This window comes from Canis aureus, chromosome 12 (genome assembly GCF_053574225.1).
Source record: "Canis aureus isolate CA01 chromosome 12, VMU_Caureus_v.1.0, whole genome shotgun sequence".
In the NCBI taxonomy this organism is placed as follows: domain Eukaryota; kingdom Metazoa; phylum Chordata; class Mammalia; order Carnivora; family Canidae; genus Canis; species Canis aureus.
This window is the reverse complement of record NC_135622.1, coordinates 26,821,226-26,841,258: the sequence shown is the minus strand read 5'-3', so window position 1 is coordinate 26,841,258 and position 20,033 is coordinate 26,821,226. Positions and strand designations below refer to the sequence as shown.

General features: G+C 38.7%; 1 protein-coding gene across 3 annotated transcripts in view; it reads left to right on the top strand.

Annotated features, from left to right (window-relative positions):
• EIF2AK3 (eukaryotic translation initiation factor 2 alpha kinase 3) overlaps nt 1-20,033 on the top strand; it is a 64,528-nt gene that overhangs the window by 6,076 nt on the left and 38,419 nt on the right. For 2 of the 3 annotated variants that reach the window (XR_013349220.1, XM_077843219.1), the window contains exon 2: nt 5,531-5,660. Coding sequence is in view for 1 of the 3 variants with exons in the window: in XM_077843219.1 (XP_077699345.1) it covers nt 5,531-5,660 (130 nt within the window). In the remaining 2 variants the exon portion in view is untranslated. Of the gene's footprint in view, nt 1-5,530; nt 5,661-17,166; nt 17,295-20,033 lie in introns of those variants that run through there. The other variant, XM_077843220.1, reaches the window with a different exon arrangement.

Genomic DNA, 20,033 nt, shown 5'->3' with positions numbered 1-20,033 from the left:
AATAAAGAATAAATTAAAAGGGAACTTTGTTGAAAAGTTAAGAAACGTGTGCGCGCACACGTGCGCGCGTGCACATGCTGCAGTGGAGTAGGGGATTACGCTGATTACGAAAGGCTCAATGTGCTATAGCAAGCAGTATGGCCTTTATTCTGTGAGCATGGGAAGCTTCAGAAGTTTATCAGATCTCTATTATAGAAACAAAACTGTTGGAACTGCAGAAGGGACAGAGATGTGAGGCAGGAAAATATGTCAGAAAGGCTTTTGAAAATGTTCTGATGAGAAGTGAGAATTGGCTCTAGGACAAGGGCAGTGGTAACAAAGGAAGGAAAAGATTCAAAAGCTTCAGAAATAGAATCAGTAGTACATGACTATTGTCTAAATGTAGAGCATGAGGGAGAAGGTAGACTTGATGTCTGATGCAAATGTTAAGTGACAAGGTAGATGGAGAAGGATGTGGGAGAGAAGATTTACCTGAACACACTGTGGGGGTAAGAAGCATGTCCTGATGAAAATGCAGAAGTAGAGCAGGGAGAGAGACAGTGAACAGTAAACATTGTATAGGTTTGGGAGCTCTTACTTTACAGGTAAAGGCAAAGCCGTGGCCATTGGCTAAAGCTAGAACTCCATGACCTGTTTGCTGGATTTTGAGAGCACTAGGAATAATGGGGTGAAGAGAAGTGTCCTTGTAGAAGTCGGGGAAAGGAGAAGGTCCAGAATGAGGAGCCAGCCACTCTTTCAGCTGCTGCTGCGGGACAGACTTGATGAGAATGGATCTGGCAGGAGGAGATTGTGGAAAACCTTGAGAATAGCTTTGAAGCATTGGATCATGCGTAAGAGAACAGCACTTGCTGTTGAGTAATCCAAACAAATGCCTTTGTAAACTAAAGCAAGGTGTGAGAGATAGAAATTTCTGAAGAGTTTATTGACAGAGTTGACCAATAGGCCTTCTTCAATCAGGGTAATAGATTATTTCTTTACTCCAAAGAAACAGCCCTTTGAGGTAAGTCAATATTTGCCAAGCTGGTCTTATTGCAAGGCTCACCGGGGTTACTTGTCAGGGGCTAGCTCCCAAGCCCCCTCTGGTGGGATGGGACCCATGAATGTTTACTGGCTTTTAACAAGCACTCCAGATTATTTTTATGATCAGGCAAGTTTGAGTTATGCTGAAGAGGAGAAGAGCCATAGGGATGTGTATACAGGTCTGACTTCAAAGCTCCAGTTCTTAAAAAGAGAAAGAAAATGCTCCAGTTCTTTCCACTGGAAATGCTGCCTCTTTGGTCCCTTCAATTTTTAAATAAGTTAAGGGCTTTTCATCTTGTTCATAGAAACCTGAAAATAGAGTGAATGGATTGTGGGTAGAAATGGCATTATAGTCTCCCTATTTGGGGAGAGATGTTCATTTTTTATCTCTGATGTTTATTCTAAACGCCTATGGCTGTCCTCTGTTTATCCCTGCATTCAGCATTATCTATCTACTTGATGCTTTTCTCAATCCATAGTATGTCCATGAGCATCTCTCTCTTAGAATGTGATTAAACACAATAGTGTAAATTGTAGCATCTCTTTTTTGCACTGTAGTGCTGCTCATTTCAGCCACAGCAGAAGGGGTACTTCCTTCCAGAGACATATTTGGGAAGGAGCCCACACTGAATATTATGGTTAGTTTGTAGCAGATAAGAATGTGAATGGTTTTGTTTGTTTGTTTTTAACATCTTACAGAGTTGTAGGGGATTTACTGTTATTTCCATTAAGAGGGTAAAAATAATTAAGATACCCCATTCAAACCTAAGAACCAGATTACATTAAATATCAAAAGCAGTTAAGGGACGTCTGGGTGGCTCAGTGGTTGAGTGCCTTCATCACCAGAGTCCTGGGATTGAGTCCCACATCGGACTCCCTGTAGGGAGCCTGCTTCTCCCTCTGCCTATGTCTCTGCCTCTTTCTGTGTGTCTCTCATGAATAAATAAATCTTAAAAAAAAAAAAAAAAGCAGTTAAGAGAATGATATACTTAATTGTTCCTGCCCACGTTTGTATTTCTTTTAATTATTACCCAAATTTACACTTATTTTCTAGATATAGTACAAAATCTGAAACTATCTTGTTTAAAAAAAACAAAATCTTTGACTCAGTTAAATGCACCCTATATGATACGTTGTCAGTGAAAGAATAGTTAGGTATTAAACTCCAAGTAACTTATTAAAATATTTTTGTATACACATAAGATACACATGCATATTTTATTGTTGGATTTTTTCCTTGTTTTGAAAATGAGACCTAGAATTTTACCATTCTTCTCTGCATACCTCTAGCCCAAATACCTACATACTCAGAAAAATTACAGGGTTTGTTGTTGTTGTTTTTGTTATAAGTAGAATGTCTAGGGTGATAAACAATGTTCGTTCTTACTTAAAAACAAAAAATAGTATCTGAAATGTTGCAGTGATCTCCTTAATTTCTCATGATTATCACTGTTTGTTTATACTAAATTTTGTTTCAATTAGAGTGGTTTTCATTCAACCATCTATTTGTGGTTAATGCTTCCAGAATAATTAGACATTTCTACAATGGTACTAGGGAAGAGTTAACTTGGTTCTGAACCCTGGATCACTATTAGATTCTGTTCTTTTATTTGTAAATTGACACATATAAGGTATGAATTTTTTATACCCTTCATTATAAAATAATTTTCTTTCTCAGAGTATCTGTCTGTTCCCCTAATTCCTGGTAGATCTCTTTAGAAAGCAGGTTAATGTGTAGGGAGGGGAGTTGAGTTGTTTCCTTTCTTTTGGTTATCTAAAATTACTGGGATCCCTGGGTGGTGGAGCGGTTTGGCGCCTGCCTTTGGCCCATGGCGCGATCCTGGAGACCCAGGATCGAATCCCACGTCGGGCTCCCAGTGCATGGAGCCTGCTTCTCCCTCTGCCTATGTCTCTGCCTCTCTCTCTCTCTCTCTGTGTGACTATCATAAAAAAAAAAAAAAAAAATTACTAGAGTTTGTAAGTGGCAAATCTTTATTTTCACAAATTAGACTAAGAGTTGCCATTTGAAAAATTCAAAATGAGAATTAGTGTATAGTTTGGAAACTAGATTGACAATTTTATTTATCCCCTTGATAAATTTATTCATTTGAGAAACATTAAGTTCTTTGAAAAGTTTCAACTGAGTTTATTGAACTGTTTGTCTTGATCAACTTATAGCTTCACTTTGAATTTGTATATAATGTACTTCAGGTGGATTAGAACAGATAAAAGTTGTATTTTATAATCCTAAAGTGGAACATCATGTGTTCTTGGGATTTGCATGGTTTTTAAAGCAGACAAATATACTTAACAAATTTGTAGAACAACTATATAACATATTCTTTCATTCAACAAATATTTATTGAGGACCTTTTATATATTTGAGAGTATATGTTCCAGGCAGACAGAACAGTAGCTGCAAAGGACCTGAGGGAATTGGAGAAGTCATTTTGGAGAAGTCATTCTAGCATATAAATCTGGTAGGCAGTTAGGTATATATAAGTCCAGAGTTCAGGGAGAGGGAAAAATTTGAGAGTTGCCGGCATATAGATGGTATTTTAAACTATGAGACTGGATGGATGAGACCATCAAAAAAAGTATGTGTAGGTAAAGAACACTTTGAAAGAAGAGATGAGGAGGAATCAGAAAATGAGGCTGAGAAAGAGTAACCTGCAAGTAAGAAAAAAAATCTGGAGAGTACAGTATCCTGGAAGCCACATGAAGAGTGTGTCTCATGAAGGGCAGGAGAAATCTTTGGTCAGGTGCTGCGAGAAGGTCACGTGAACTGACACCTGACCATGGGATTTTTCAGTATGAAGGTCATTGAGGACCCCAATAAGAACCTTTCAAGTGGAGTGACAGAAGCAAAATCTTGATTAGGAATAGTTCAAGATGGAAGAAGGGGAGAAGATCTGGAGACAATGTATAAGAATTCTTTCAAGGAGTTTTGTTCCAGAGGCAGACAAGGAGTGGATTGAAAGCTTAGAGGGAGTAGAATGGTTCATTTTGTTTAACTGGTTTGGTTTTTAATTGGGGGAATAATAGGTTTGAAAGCTGAGAGGAATGCTCTGGTAGAGGAGAAATAATTGATGTAAGAGCAAGAAGAGAGATGTGAGGACTGGCAAATAGAGATCTGTTGTCTAAGCAGAAGTGTTGGTAGTGGATGGGACCACGAACAATTCACCTGCAGTAACAGGAGGGAAGATAGAATCATGGGCCCAGGTGGTGATAAAGAGAGAGATGTGATGGTGGGATTCCTTTTGATTATATCTATCCCTGAGATACATGAGCTTGGAAAAGCTAGTGTTGGAAGTTGAGGAGAAAAGAGAAATAATATAGTTTAACCTCGGACAGCAGGTGAGTAGATAGACCACGGTAGTATGCTGTGATGGTGGAGCAGCATTAATAGCCCTTTTCATGTTGGTGGTCATGATTAAAGTGAGTCCAGTCAGCATGATTATGTTTTTCTTTGGCCACATTCAACAGCACAGAAGTGAGAGTGAGAAAAAGCAGAGCATTGGATTTAGCTAGGGTTAGAGTTGTGCTAGTCAAGTGTGACATGTCAGGGGCCAGGAAGTGCTCCAAATGAAGGACTATGGGATTTAAACTGGGTATGAAAGAAGTGAGGGCCTAATAGTATTGAAGCTCAGGGTAAAAGTGACAGAATCAATGACATGTAGGCTCTAGTGGGGTCAGAGATTAGTGGGAGTGAGGGAAGCAGAGGAAATGAGCCAGAAAGGGCTTGGTGGTGGGGGCTGGAATGCTTGAAATTTCAGTGAGGCCGGGGAGTTGTGGTGATTGGTAATGCCAAGGGCTAGGGTCTCACCATATGGGGCAGTGGTTGAGGCAAAGTAAACAGGTCATAAAAACCCAAAGAATGTGTTAATAGTGACTGTTAAACCAAGAGCTAAAATCCTCAAGGAGTGAGACTAGTAACCCAAGCATCAGAAGACAGTAACTAGGGGGGATAGTGGACAGAGCAATCTGATCCTGAGGATTTTTAGACAGGAGAGAAAGTAATCTAGAAACAGCAATGAGGTGCAAGAAGTACTCCCACCCTGTCATGGGACCGAGTAGTCAAGGGTTTTAGAGCAAAGAATCCTCTTTGCTTCAAAAGTGATGTTCTCAGGAAGAGCCAGGTTTCTACTCAAGCAAGAAGGCAAGTGGACATTCAGGAAAAAGTGTGTTTCAGGGTCAAGGCTTTCAGGGATTAGGGAAGGAAGAAGAGGACAGCACTGAGAATGTTGAGGGATTACAGTGTGGGAATGAGGAATGACGGAGGAGTCTGGGGCTTTTCATAAGTGACCTGAAGAGTATATTGCAGTGGTCTTGGTAGGCCTTAGACAAATAGTGATAGCAAGACTGTAAGTGTTGTGAGGAGGTGAGCCCTCCCTCTTGCAATAGACAATGTCCTTGGGGATGGTCTGGTTTTCTTTCCAGTGTATGCAGTGAGGTGCCCGATATCGTAAATACCTTTTAAACTTTGTCTTATTAATTTTTAAATTTATAGATCGTTAGTGATTATCAGCACTTTAGATGGGCGAATTGCTGCCTTGGATCCTGAGAATCATGGTAAAAAACAGTGGGATTTGGACGTGGGATCCGGTTCCTTGGTTTCATCCAGCCTCAGCAAACCAGAGGTAAGAATTTTCTATTAAATGTTGATTGGAAATAGCTATAATGAGCAATTACTGATACCAGTAGTATGTATTTGCCCAGCGCCCGATGGCCTAGGTGTGAGACCTGTCTGCCTCTTACAAGCTGTGTCTCCTTCTGGCAACTAGTTAACTTTTCTGTTCTCAGTTCTCCTCCTTTAAAACAAGTGGCTAGTGTCACCTACTTCTTAGAATTGTTTTGAACGTTAAATGAGTTAGTCATATACATGAGTAACTGTGAATACTATGTGCTGTATCCATCAGCATAGCTCATTACCTGAGCTATAAAATGATCATCATTTCTTCCCCCTTATTATTACCACAAGGTGCCTAAGAATAATAAAACGAATAAAAATAACTGTATCCCAATAGTTAGAAACACATGCTGCAAAATCCCATGAATTATTCCCTACATCTTACCTAAAGCTTACATCCTAAAAATAAGCATGGAATTTTTTTAGAATGTAATTTTAGACAAATTTGATTATTTGCAAAAACAAAAAGAGAGATGGTGCTTCTAAAACTCCTAAGACACATGACTCCAAGACTTAATTAGTGACTTAGCTCCTCAGAGCTGTAGTAGTCTCAGCAATAAGTAAGCACACTACCTACTTACTTGAGGCAGGGGGCGGGTTAAATGAGGGAAGTTTATTTTTCTCAGCTTTTGTCTTGACTCTGATAGATTAAATCTCTGTCCAATTCTAGAGCTTTATTCTTTTGTTTAAATCATTTAAAGTCAGTCCCTCATTTGAATTGAGACTGCTGACATGGAAGCTGTCATCTCTTTTCCTGAATACCTTCAGTCTCCGATATATCTAACCAAGCTGTGTTCCTCTGGGACACTCTTTCTGAATGCTCTTTTTTAATTTCATCCCTTTTAGAAAGCTAGGAGCACCTAAGTGGCTCAGTTAAGCAGCCAACTCTTTTTTTTTTCTTTAAGATTTTTTTTTAAAGATTTATTTATTTATTTATGATAGACAGAGAGAGAGAGAGAGAGAGGCAGAGACACAGGAGGAGGGAGAAGCAGGCTCCATGCAGGAGCCTGACGTGGGACTTGATCCCAGGTCTCCAGGATCACGCCCTGGGCTGCAGGCGGTGCTAAACCGCTGCGCCACCGGAGCTGCCCTAAGCAGCCGACTCTTGATCTACCAGGGCTGCCCTAAGCAGCCAACTCTTGATCTCAGCTCAGGTCTTGATCTCAGGATTGCCAGTTCAAGCCGTGCATTGGGCTCTACACTATGTGTAGAGCCTACTTAAAAATTAAACCAGACCAAAAGCTTTCCAGCTGGTATCAGATTTGAAAAACCTAACATGAGAGGCTTAAGGATGACGTAATTAGTGGTGACGAGATTTTCGGAATACTGCTGCCAGTGCCCCATCTGGTCTTCTATAAACCCAGCCGGGATGCTTTCCTGGAGCACCCAGGCAGGTGCTAAGGGAAATGGCAGTGCTCAGTCTCCACATTTGTGTGTGCTAAGCCCTGACTAGGCTTTCCTAGTGCTTACTATTTATCAAATAGTACAGTTTGCTAAAAAATATCTGTCCAGAATACTGAACTTCTGTTATATTGTGAATTATTGATATAAATAGCAATTCTCTTATAAATTACACTAATAAATTTGAATCAGGTGTAATATTGAAATGAATTATTATTCAGTCTAAACATTCATTGATTTGTGTTCTGCTGGGATTATGCTTGGGTATGCATGTTTTGCTTTATTTTTAAACTAGATATAAAAAGATGATCAGCAAAATCAGAAGACTGAGCTGTTTACATCTGAGGTAATATTATGGCATGTCATAGTGGTACAAAGCATGTGTGTGTTACACATGAACAAAAGATATGTTGCATGGAATGACAAAGTAGAATGCAAATAGTTGTAATACCCTGAGTGCTATTGAGTGTGTTTAAATTATGTTAGCCATTTTAAGTACAGTTCAACTTTCTCGTCCCCAGTCCTCACCATTTTCTGTGGTTTATTAGGGCTTTCTTGTTTTAAGTGCCCTCCTTCCTACCCACTGCAAACCCTAGATCCTTTGGATAGCATGCTCTTGAAATGTTAAATCTCAAGTATATTGCAAAGTTTCTCCGTGTCACCCTTACAATAAATGAAAAGCTCATTGGCTACCAAGCTTGCAGGAGACCTCTTTGCATTAACTAGATTTTCATTTTCTATTTTATGGAAAGAAAAGAAAAAAGAAAATCTAAAGTACTGACCATCTGGGATAACACAATAGGTTTACTAGACTTTACTGCCCCCACAAGTTCTTGAGACCATTTCTTGAAACAACATGTTTCCAGGGTTGTAGTATACATGTTACGTACTCTACACATGGTGTAATCTTCACACAGATCCTTCTGAGGTTGATGTCATTTTGTAGAAGAGGAAACTGAAGCTCAGAGAAGTTACCTGCTTGAAATTGCAGACCATCTAGATGATAAAGCTGGGACTGAACCCAGGCTGGCCTAACCATACCCCATTCTGCTTGCTCTGGAGCCATTTCCCCATGTGGGTGCACCTCCCCATTACAAACTCAGGTTGCTCCTCTAGTACAGCAGGTCTCAGACTGTATTGTCCCAGGACCCTTTATATTCTTAAAAATTGAGGAGGGCTCCAAAGAACTTTCTTCATGGGTTATGTCTACCTAGACTTAAACTATGTTAGAAATTTAAAAAGAAACTTTAAAGACTTGTTATTAAATAATTTTAAAAATGAACCCATTGATAGCATAAAAACATGTTGTTATGAAGAATATTTTCTAGTTTAAAAATATTTCAGTGAGAGGAGTGGTGGCATTGTTTTATATTTTTATAAATCTCTAAGTTCTGGTCTAATAGATAACTGGATTTTCGCATCTCCTTCTGCGTTTAATGCATTGCATTGTTGTTTTGGTTGAACTATATGAAAAAGAAAATCTGGGCACATACATATATGTAGTTAGAAAAGGGAGATGTATTTTTGAAGCCTTTTCAGATGGTTGGGTCATTCTTTTTTGATACTATACCAAAACAAGTGGAAGTTTCTTAAAGGTTAGTTGCACTGTAGAATCTGAAACTGTATCAGTGAACATTTTGTACTCTGTTATATTAACATCCATCTGTCTGTCTTGCCCTTTACTCATGCATGATGTTCTAACATCATTTGACAAATTCAGTGAGTTATACCGATCCTCCAGCTGTTGACATATTTCCTAACAGAATTATTTTAAAGATCAGATTTGCTATTATCACCACTGATCTCATCAGAAAAGTCTTTTAGTCCTGGGAAACTGTTGAGCTCACATTGGTAGAGACAGGTTCTCCAAAATTCTAATCTTCACTTGAAATTTTATCACAGTTATGGTCAGTTGTTTTCTTTGAAGTAAGAGGTTCACTTTGTGTATGTATTTTTGAGAAAATGTCTGACAGATACCCAAGCCTTAGAAGCTTCATTTTCCCCTCAGTTTTTTAGGTAGAAATGGAACTCTGTGAACAGACAGTTCACAGCTCAATCACACAAGTGCTTTTCCTCAAGACGTGTTTCATTGGGTATTTGGCAGAAGTGCTGGTGCATACTTCCTTGGTAGTCATGCAAAAAGAGTAAAAAGATGTGTACTTAGGTCCTAAATGAATGAAATGAATGCTTTTTATTGCTTCATCAGAATATTCTTGAGTGAAACTTTTCTTTTCCTTTTGTTCTTTTCTTTTTTTCTTTTTCTTTTTTTTCATTTTACTATGAGTGTGTACCAGCGAAGAATACAATGACTGCTATTTTGGTGTTTGATTCTCTTGATTCTCGTCTAAGGCACTAGCAGTTTTAGTCACCATTGCTTTTTTTTTTTTTTTTTTTTAAGTAGGGCATGAAACCCAGTACAGGGCTCAAACTCATGACTCTGTGGTTAAGACCTGAACTGAGATCACAAGTCAAACACTTAAGGGACTGAGCCACCCAGATGCCCCTAGTCACCATTGCTTATATGCCATCAGTGCAAATATCACCACAGTAAGAAAGCAGATAACACCTTAGTAGCAAAGCCTTTGACTCTGCACCTCTAAAAGCATCCACAGACACAGTTTGAGAATTGCTGATCTAGTATATGATAGAAATATTATAAGAATATTTGTAAGAGAAACAGGGATGTATTGTGAGCTTGAGTCATCTATTCCTTGGCAAGGTGTGCATTGCATCTGCAAGTTGTGTTCAGAAGTTGGACAAAATACCACAGAAAGAGGATTTAAAACTGCTATTTGAATGAAAGTCTCTAACTTTTTGTGAGAAATAGTTAATTTGCTCTGTCTGAAGCCCAGCATTTGGTAGAAAAGAGTAGTGCAGGGAGTAGGGGCAAGTGCAGCAGGGAGAAGGAACTGGCATGGAGATAAAGCTGAAGCCACCCAGATGATGGTGGGAAGATCCATGGCTCCTTGCAGGCACTCCTGTATTAAAATGTCAGTTTCTCCACGCTTTCATTGAGAGTGGTATGAAGATGAGACAGATAAAACCTATAATGCCAGGGAAGATGTATTCCCTGTGAAGCAATTGGTAAAGCAACTCATTAATCTAATGAAGAAGATTTGATAGAGTATGTAATAATTTTTTTAAACTTTTATTAATCTCTACCCCCGCATATGGGTCTCGAACTCACAACCCCAAGATCAAGAGTTGGGTGGTGTACTGACTGATCCACTATATAAACATTTTTAAATTATTAATGATAGAGCAGTTGGTGATGAATCACATGTACTTCTGCTGCAATAATAACGTAAAGCCATGCAGGAACTGATTGCACTGTGTGGGATTGTGGAGGAGAAGCTGGGATTCAGAGACTTGAGTACTAGTCAGGATTGTCCCATTAACTGACTAGATGGCCTGGCTAGATTCTTTAGTTCAGTAGAGCTTTAATCTCCTCCTCTGTAAAATTATGAGATTGCACTAAATCCTAAAGATCTTTGTAACTTCAGGAATCAGGTACCATCGGATACATGAAACACCCAAATAAATGATCTAGAGGGAGTTTTCAACTTCCCCCTTTTTTAAAAACTACATTTAAGGATTCTTTAAAAAATAAAGCACAAATTCATTAGAAATTACCATTAGGTGTATATGTCATTGCCTCTGGGCCTACTCTGAAATTGTCCTTAACCTTCTCTGATCCAAAAGGCATATAAAATAGTATATTATGTCATTTTATTGGTGTTTTGATTATGTCAATGAAAAATAAGTTCCTAGAGGATAAGAGAGATTGACAGTTCCATTAAACAAGGATTTTACATTACATTTAGAATGGTGTGCTGCAGTAAGGTTGAGGCATCTTGAGGCATAGATCTGATTTGCCACTCTACTCTTGACTAGGTATTTACAAACTTCCTCAAAAGAATACTGATAATAAACCAAGCTAAAACTGTTGTGTATAGGTGTGTGTGTGAGAGAGAGAGAGAGAGAGAGAGATAATAAATGATAAACCTAAGTTCACTCCATTAGCTGTAACAGATGTGCCCTAGGGTCTAAGCCTAATACTTACTTAATAGTAGCTAAGAATTATGTTTTTAATTTTCCAAAAGACTACCTGAGGTAAAATCTGATTTGCTTTCCTCTGGTAATTTATATGCACATTAAACCTTGAAAAAACACTGAGGAGATTTTGCTGTGGTTCCTCATTGGTTGTCTTAAGATTTTGTTTTGTATGTTAGCATGAGTTTTCTCTGAAGTCTCTGGGTGACATTTGGATCACATTTCACCAAATCTAAGTAGATATAATATCCTTGAACTGTCTACTTTTCTGTGTCTTGGAACACATTCATAAACACATAGAGGCCCTCCTAATCTTTATTTAGAATGCATGTTATAATTGTAAACATACTAATTTGTCCTTAGATAATACCTTTGGCTTTTCTTTACTTAGAGATACCATATTTGTTTTTTGTTTCAGTTTTCTGTTAAAATGCCTTTTTCTTCCGCCTTTAAAAAGAACAAACAACTCTATTATAAGTCTATAGCTAGAGTTTGGGGTTTTGTTTTATTTTCGGCATGTTTCTCCCCATGGGACACCGCCTTTCTGTTTCAGACAGGTGCAGAAACAGGCAACTATGATGCTAGAGCTTTCCAGCCTTCTCCTCACCCCTCATCAGACTGCATTCATTCAGAAGGGTCTTTATAGGTGGGGGAGATTCTTAATAGTTAACTTGATTTATTCACAAAGAGCCCACAGTAGAGCCTTTGAGTAGTGCTTTATTAACAGAGGATCTGTAATCTCTTTTAAAGATTCTCTAATTTGCACTGAAATATGTCTGGTCGTTTTGCATTTTTTCATTTGTCCATAAACTAGCACGTTTTGAGCCTGATCCGTCATTGAAGATCGCAGTTTGTTGGAAAAGTCACTGTCAATTCAGTCATGTAGCAAGCCAATGTGTAAATAATTGCTTAGGTTAATTGCTTTTCTTTTAATTATAGAAATGAAAGAGTGCTTTGATTTAATTTTGTTTTATTAATCTCTTAGCATGGCTGAAAGCGTTGCTGTGACCTAAACCAGTTTACTCCAGCATGTATGTTGCCAAGTGAGAAATTGATTTGACCTTATTTTTTAGGAAATTGACTTCACATGCACATTATCTACTTCATGAATGTATAATGACCTAACTGAAGGGAGAAATAGTTACTAAAATCTGTGTTTTCCACCATGAATATGAAAAGTATGCTTAGGGGATGCCTGGGTGGCTCAGTCGGTTGAGCATCTGCCTTCAGCTCAGGTCATGACCTTGGGGTCCTGGGATCCAGCCCCATGGAGTTCGGGTTCCCTGCCTCAGCAGGGAGCCTACTTCTCCCTCTCCTTTTGCTGATCCCCCTGCTTGTGCTTTCTCTCTCTCTCAAATAAATAAAATATTTTTTAAAAAGTATGCTTAAAAGTTAGTCTAATAGTTTTCCTTATTTTGTTCTATAAGGTGAGTATAGGTTGAAAAAAGAAAGAATGGAATAGTATCTCCTTGGCATCTCACTGCTCTTGGGTGTTAATTCACAATCTTTAATGATAATAAGTAACAAAATTGCTTTAAAATTTGTTTTTTCTTCAGCATTTCCTTTAAAAAAAAGAAAACCTACATTTCCTCCTAAGCATGTCACGTGTGATCCCTTTTCTATACTGTAAGATTTCATAACCCCTTATGTTAGATCATCTAACTAGTTGTTAACCTTGCCTCCTTCCTTAGTCTGTGAGGTATGATTCCCAGGAACACTTTACTTTCAGCAAAAAGGCTTTCTTTATTCTCCGCATCATGGTAATTTCAATGTTTTCAGGGAAATAAAAAAAGTCTGCTTCACACAGGCCTGGGACATTTTTTTCTCTTAACATCACCAATAGTCAATTCTAGCATCTAGTCATCTAGTCACTTGCTTATTTTAGCTTATTAAAAGTTGCCATTTTATGTTCCATACACAGTGCATCATTTTTGAAGAACTAAAATATACAAAAATACACCTGTTAACTTTTCTTTAATATTGTTCATCTTTGTAATCAATAGTTTATAATCCTTCAGAATTTCCATATAATAAAGGAGAATTTTAGGGTTGATAGAGATTTCCGGTAAATCAAAACTGATAACAGTTTGATATTTTAAATTCTTACATTGAATTCATCTTTATTTAGCTTTGAGGCTTTGTTTTTATTTTTTTTTATTTTTTAATTTTAATTTTTATTTATTTATGATAGTCACAGAGAGAGAGAGAGAGAGAGAGGCAGAGACATAGGCAGAGGGAGAAGCAGGCTCCATGCACCGGGAGCCCGATGTGGGACTCGATCCCGGTCTCCAGGATCGCGCTCTGGGCCAAAGGCAGGCGCCAAACCGCTGGGCCACCCAGGGATCCCGAGGCTTTGTTTTTAAATGGGTGTTATGAATCCACAGTTGGGGAAGAAATCATTGACATGACATAATTAAGCTTTCTACTTTCTCTTTGACTTTACTTTTGGAGCAGCTATTTAAATTCTAAAAGCTGGGGACCCCTAGATGGCTCAGCGGTTTAGTGCCTGTCTTCGGCCCAGGGCATGGTCCTGGAGTCCCGGGATCGAGTGCTGGGATTGAGTCCCACATTGGGCTCCTGCATGGAGCCTACTTCTCTCTCTGCCTATGTCTCTGCCTCTCTCTCTCTCTTTCTCTCATGAATAAACAAATAAAATCTTTAAATAAATAAATAAATAAATAAATAAATAAATAAATAAATAAATAAATAAATAAATTCTAAAAGGTTTTTTGCAATTTTTGAAGTTTGGTGTTCATGAACTGTAGTTACTTTCTGAAGTTATCTTACAGAGAATAAAGGAAGGTTCATAATGAATTTACAGATACCAAGATGAAGAGTTTATGTTTTTGTTTTAAACATTTTTCTTTAATAAATATACATATATATGTATATACACATGAATTATATGAGAGGTTCAAAGTAGCACTACATATACCTAACAACTCTTGTTTGATTAGTAACATACAGTGTGCAAAGTGGTACCAAACCTATTCTTATTTAATCCTTGCATAACCTTGTAAAATAAATATTCTTTTTAAATTTTTTTTCGAGAGAGAGAGACTGCATGTGAGGTGGAGGATGGTAATCCTAAGCAGGCTCCAGCCCAGCCTGGAGCCCAATTCAAGGCTTGATCTCACAACTCTGAGATCATGACCTGAGCCAAAATCAAGAGTCAAATGCTTAACCGACTGAGCCACACAGGTGCCTTGTAAAATAAATACTATGTTCTTCATGTGACAAAATTGGGGCTCAAAATGGGTCAGAGTTCTGTCTGGTGTAGGAGAGTTGAGACTCAACCCTAGTTTTTTGGACCTAGCCTGTGCCCTCTTTCCAGTGTTTCATGCTTTTTTTTTTTTTTACATAGTCTTAAAAAATCTCCTATCATCCAAATATTTATTCATTACAAAAGGAAAAATAGTATAACTGTACAGTGGGGAAACCTGACAGACACCAGACATCACCTTAATGAAGTGATCAAGGTTAACAACAAAAATAAGACTTATCAGCCTTAAGAGCTGCCTGCTATAATGCACTGAGAAGAGCACAACATCACTTCTCTGGTTTTCTTGCCAAAAATACATAATCTCAATCCAATCACAAGAAACCATCAGGCAAACTCACATTTAGAGCATTCTATAAAATACCTGATTAGTTTTCTTCAATAGCCCTAATAAGGTCTGAGGCTTTGAACAACAAAGCAAAACTAAGGCACAGTCACAAATTGAAGGAAACAGAAAAATATGATAAATGAATACAGTATGTCACCTTAGACTTGATCATGGACCAGAAAAAGGACATTAGTGAAAATATTCAGGAAATTTGAATAAAGTCTATAATTTAGTCAATAGCATTCCTCCAATTTCTAAATTTCAAGATGATAACATTAAGTGAAGCTAAATGAAAGATTTATAGAGGGCAGCCCGGGTGGCTCAGCAGTTTAGTGCCGCCTTTAGCCCAGGATGTGATCCTGGATACCGGGATCAAGTCCTGCGTTGGGTTCCCTGCATGGAGCCTGCTTCACCCTCTGCCTGTGTCTCTGCCTCTCTCTCTCTCCTGAATAAATAAATAAAATCATTTAAAAAAAATAATGGTTTATAGAAATTCTTCATACTATTTTTGCAACATTTCTGTCAATCAAATTATTTCAAATTATACTTTTAAGAAATCTGTGCATTGGGGGAAAACTTCTAAGAGTTCCTTTTCTGGCAGTCTTTCCTAAAGAAAGAATCTGAAATACAAAAGATGTTCATCATAACATTTTTCATAATTTTAAAAATTAGAAACAAGCTGTATGGTCCTAAAAAGGATGCTGGTTAATAAGTTATGATCTCTGGGCTCTTGGATTTAAACAGAACTTGTGTGCTGTTGACATCCCAAAATACAAGTCTCTGCTGATAGAGCTGATGGCTGGCATCATATCTCTATGATATGAACTGCCCAGGCCTCCCAATGCTCACCTGTTTCCTCTGTTACCTGTTGTCGTCACTCTTCATGCTGCCATCTGAATGATGTTAACACATCTACCTGTTCCTCCTCTGCCTAAAGCCCTCTAATGGTTCCGCGTTACACATAAAGTAAGGTTCAACTTCCTTACCATTCTCTGCTGGGTCCTACAGGAGCTGGCCAGAGCAGCCTCATTCAGTGTCTTAAACAGCAATGCTTCATGCCTTTTTTTTTTTTAAATATTTTATCTATTTATTCATGAGAGACACAGAGAGAGAGAAAGGCGGAGACATAGGCTCCCTGCGGGAAGCCCGATGCAGGACTCGATGCCAGGACCCCGAGACCATGCCCTAAGCTGAAAGCGGATGCCCAGCCACTGAGCTACCCAGGTGTCCCACTTCCTACTTTTTGAAATACTTCAGTACTTAGCAACGTATCTGCATTCTGTACTAATAATTATAATTCTTAATGTGTTTCATCCAGAATAATTGCTGAAAGATATCATTTATATAGCAGACTTAGCATGCTGCTTAGCCTATTTTAAGTACTTTATGCCTATTAAACATCCTTACTGGGAGAGTTGGGGGTATGTGACCTTACCATATCCCAACCAGAACTCCTCTTTAGTGGGATAGGAGTCTGGCAGGACTGTGCACTGGGGTACAGCAGGACACATGAGATCCTTACCCTGTGGAACTCATGTGGCACTCTGTGGAGCCAGCTGAGAAGACAGATACAGAGTAATTATAGCATAAATCATGGAATTGAGTGGTGGTAACAGCCACATGGGATGGTGAAACTAAGACTTAGCAAGGATGCCTGACCTACCTAGATAAGGAAGCCAGAGAAGCTTTCTCAGAAGAGAGGATGTTTATGACTGAGGTCTCATGAGGAGAAGGAGCTGCGCTGGGAAGGAGCTGCCCAGGGAGCAGTGGGGAAAGACTGCTGGGGAGGGGGGGGTAGGAAATGGCCTGTGTGGAAGCCTTGCAATGGGAACCACCATGGTGTGCTCAAGATGCTGGTGGAAGGGGAGGATGGCAACAAAGGTGAGCCTAGGAGAGAGTAATAGAGATGAGCCTATTAAGGGAGGCCAGAGCCAGGTTATACAGGGTCTAGTCAGCTGTGTTGAGCATTTTGGATTTTCTCCTGAGCCATCTGAAACCAATGAGGGATTTGAAGTGGAAGAGATTCTTCCACAATCAAAATGGAAAGGGTTCCTTGACATTCTTTTTTTGCTCTGCAACTTTCACTGAACCTCTGATGAATCAAAGGGTTGTCTCAGTGAGTCCTTTGTATTACAAGCCAGTTATCTCTAATTGTGGAAGTATTTATAAACATTCATAAAGTATTCACACCAACTAGCAGTTGGAGAAACCTGGAAAAAAACAAGAAAATTCCTAGAATTTTACTAAAGCCAATCTCTTGAAGCACTTTTTTCTCTTGGTTTCCTTTGACTCATCACTCTGCCAGAATTTTTAAATGTTAGAATTCTAGAAGTTTAAGTATAGGTCACCTTCTCACCCTATTCTTTTTCAAGGGGGTTGTGTGTCTCTGTTCCTATGACACCAGCAATTCTAATTTTCTCTTCAGCCCAGACCTCCCCTCTGAGCAACAGACCTGTACAGGCAAATGCCTCCTCACCATCTCTGCCTGGAGAGCTCTCTCAGTCACTCAGAACCCACAATAGGTAAACTTACTTCTATTCCTTCTCTGTACCTGTTCCTCATTCACTCCCAAATCTTCCTTTGGTCTTAATTTAATTCCAGAGAATTAAATCCCTTTCTGTTTTGACTATGGAGTAATTTTGGGGAACAGGGATAGGAGTGGAGAAAAGTAGGAGGCCTAACAACCCTCAGCCTGGTAGAAACTTCAGTAGCCTAGGGACCAAAGATGCATCTTTTAAAATAGCCACAGAGGGGTATCTGGGTGGGTCAGTCAGTTAAGTGTCTGACTTTGGCTCAGGTCCTGATCTCAGGGTCCTGGGATTGGGCCCTGTGTTAGGCTCTGCACTAAGCTCCTCCCTCTCCTTCTTCCCTTTCTCTCTATTCATGCTCTCTCTCTCTTTCAGATAAATAAAATCTTTAAAAACTAAAATTATATATATATATATATATATATATATATATAGCCAGTGGATGCCTGCGTGGCTCAGTGATTGAGTGTCTGCCTTTGGCTCAGGTCGCGATCAAATCCCGCATCTCCCTCTGCCTATGTCTCTGCCTCTCTCTGTGTCTCTCATAAATAAGTAAATAAAGTCTTTAAAAAAAAATAGCCGTGGAGACTGAATTTGAGGGAAAAGTACAGTATGCTAATATGAGGAGTTTTGTAAAACAGGAATGTTAGTTTTCATCCAAGGTCATGTAGCAAGTGACATGCAGAGTCAGGGACCCAGGAATGAGGCTGGGGAGGTATACTCATCACCTTGTACACCTGGCTCCATTACATATGTTGAATGCCTGCTATTGCCCCATGTTAGCAAAACAGCTAGCAGGGACAGAAAATAATTGTTCAGGGAAAAGGGGATTTCCATATAATAAAAAAGTCAGTAATTTAACACTTCCAATGGAGTGTTTTTCATGCATTTTACATCTTCCCAGACTTTGTGAATTTTATCTTTTTATTCCTTGAGATCACAATTGGAAGCATCAGCTATTGTATTATGATAAAGATGCTTGGAGTTCTTGAGGTGAGACAGAGATGTGTGCCCCTTCAGTGAATATTCTAGAATAATTCTTTTCTGCCTTTTCCCCTTATAGTCTGTGTTCATTCTTCCTTATCTGTACTCTTGACAAGTCTGAGTCTTACCACAGACTTTTTATAACCCTTTTTGTTCACCCTTTCCTCCTTTTTAACTTTATTGCTTCTTAACCTATACTTGGGACTTGGCTTTTATAGCTCTCAGGGCCAGTGTATTCTTTTCCCCTCCTTCTTGTTTAGGGAACACATTGGGTCCAACTCTTTGGATTTGAAAGTGTTTAATGCCTAAGTCACTACTTGAGAAATAATAGAGTATGTAAATCTAGCTTCCACAGCTACAGAAGGGAAAGTTCTTGTTTATAGAAAAACTCTCACCAATAAATGCAGAAAGAATATAGAATTAGAAGTCATTGTTTTATTCCCTTTATTAAAATAGTAGGTAATGAATTGATACAGAGATGGTGAAAAGTTGATGGAACACTTTAAAATGGGGACTGACCCCCCCCCAAATCTACTGATTACTAGTAACAAATACAACATAAACACAGGGGTTGGCGAACTTTTTCTATAAAGGGCTACACAGTAAATATCTTGGGCTTTGAGGGCCAGATGGTCTATGTAGTTGTAGTGGGAAAGCCATCACAGATAATACCATAATGGGTGTGACTATGGCCCTATAAAGCTTTTCTTACAAAAACAGGCAGTGGGTCACGTTTGGTTTATAAGCTGTAGCTTCTGACCTTCAATGTCAAAGGAAGTGTGTAGCGCCACCTATGAAGTCCAAACCTGCATCATATCAAAGCTCCAGGTTTAATTACACACTTTTCAGAAAATACAGGGGACAAAAGAACAATTTAAATGACATGCAAAATCCAGACTGCAGGACATTCTATAGGATAAATAATAATCTGGTTTCTCAAGCAAATCAGTGCATAAGAAGAGGAATTAAAGGGGCTCCTATGAGGGGCAAAAGAATCCAATGTAAAAAATGGAGCTGGAATTCCTTGTTGGAGCAAACCAGTTGTAAGTCTTTGAGACAATCAGGGAAGTTTAAATATTAGATGATGTTAAGGAATTACTCTCAATTCTGTTAGATGTGATATTGGCATGGTAGTTACTTCTCAATGATGAATACTGAAGTATTTATAGGTGAGATGACATGATGGCTGGGATTTACTTTAAAACGTTCTAGTAAACAAATATATGTAGTGGGTGGATGCAGAACAGATGAAAGAATTAGCAAAACCTGATTATTGTTGAAAGTGAGTGGTAGATACATGGGGGTTCATTAGTCTCTTTATACTTTATGTGTTTCAAAATGTTCAGAATAAGTTAAAGTTGAATCTACCCCCCAAAAAATATACCTGTCAATGGTAGGGTAGGGGCACATAGAAAAAAAAATACATTTAAAAAATTTATTTTAGGGGATCCCTGGGTGGCGCAGCGGTTTGACGCCTGTCTTTGGCCCAGGGCGCGATCCTGGAGACCTGGGATCAAATCCCACGTCGGGCTCCCAGTGCATGGAGCCTGCTTCTCCCTCTGCCTGTGTCTCTGCCTCTCTCTCTCTCTCTCTCCCTGTGTGACTTTCTAAATAAATAAATTTTTTTTAAAAAAATTTATTTTGTGTAGTTAGAAAAATTTCGTTTTTGCTGCTTCTTATATTCATTTTAGTAATAGTAGCACATTCTACATTTTCTCAGTTGAAGTTCTTTCTGTCACTTAGAAATAG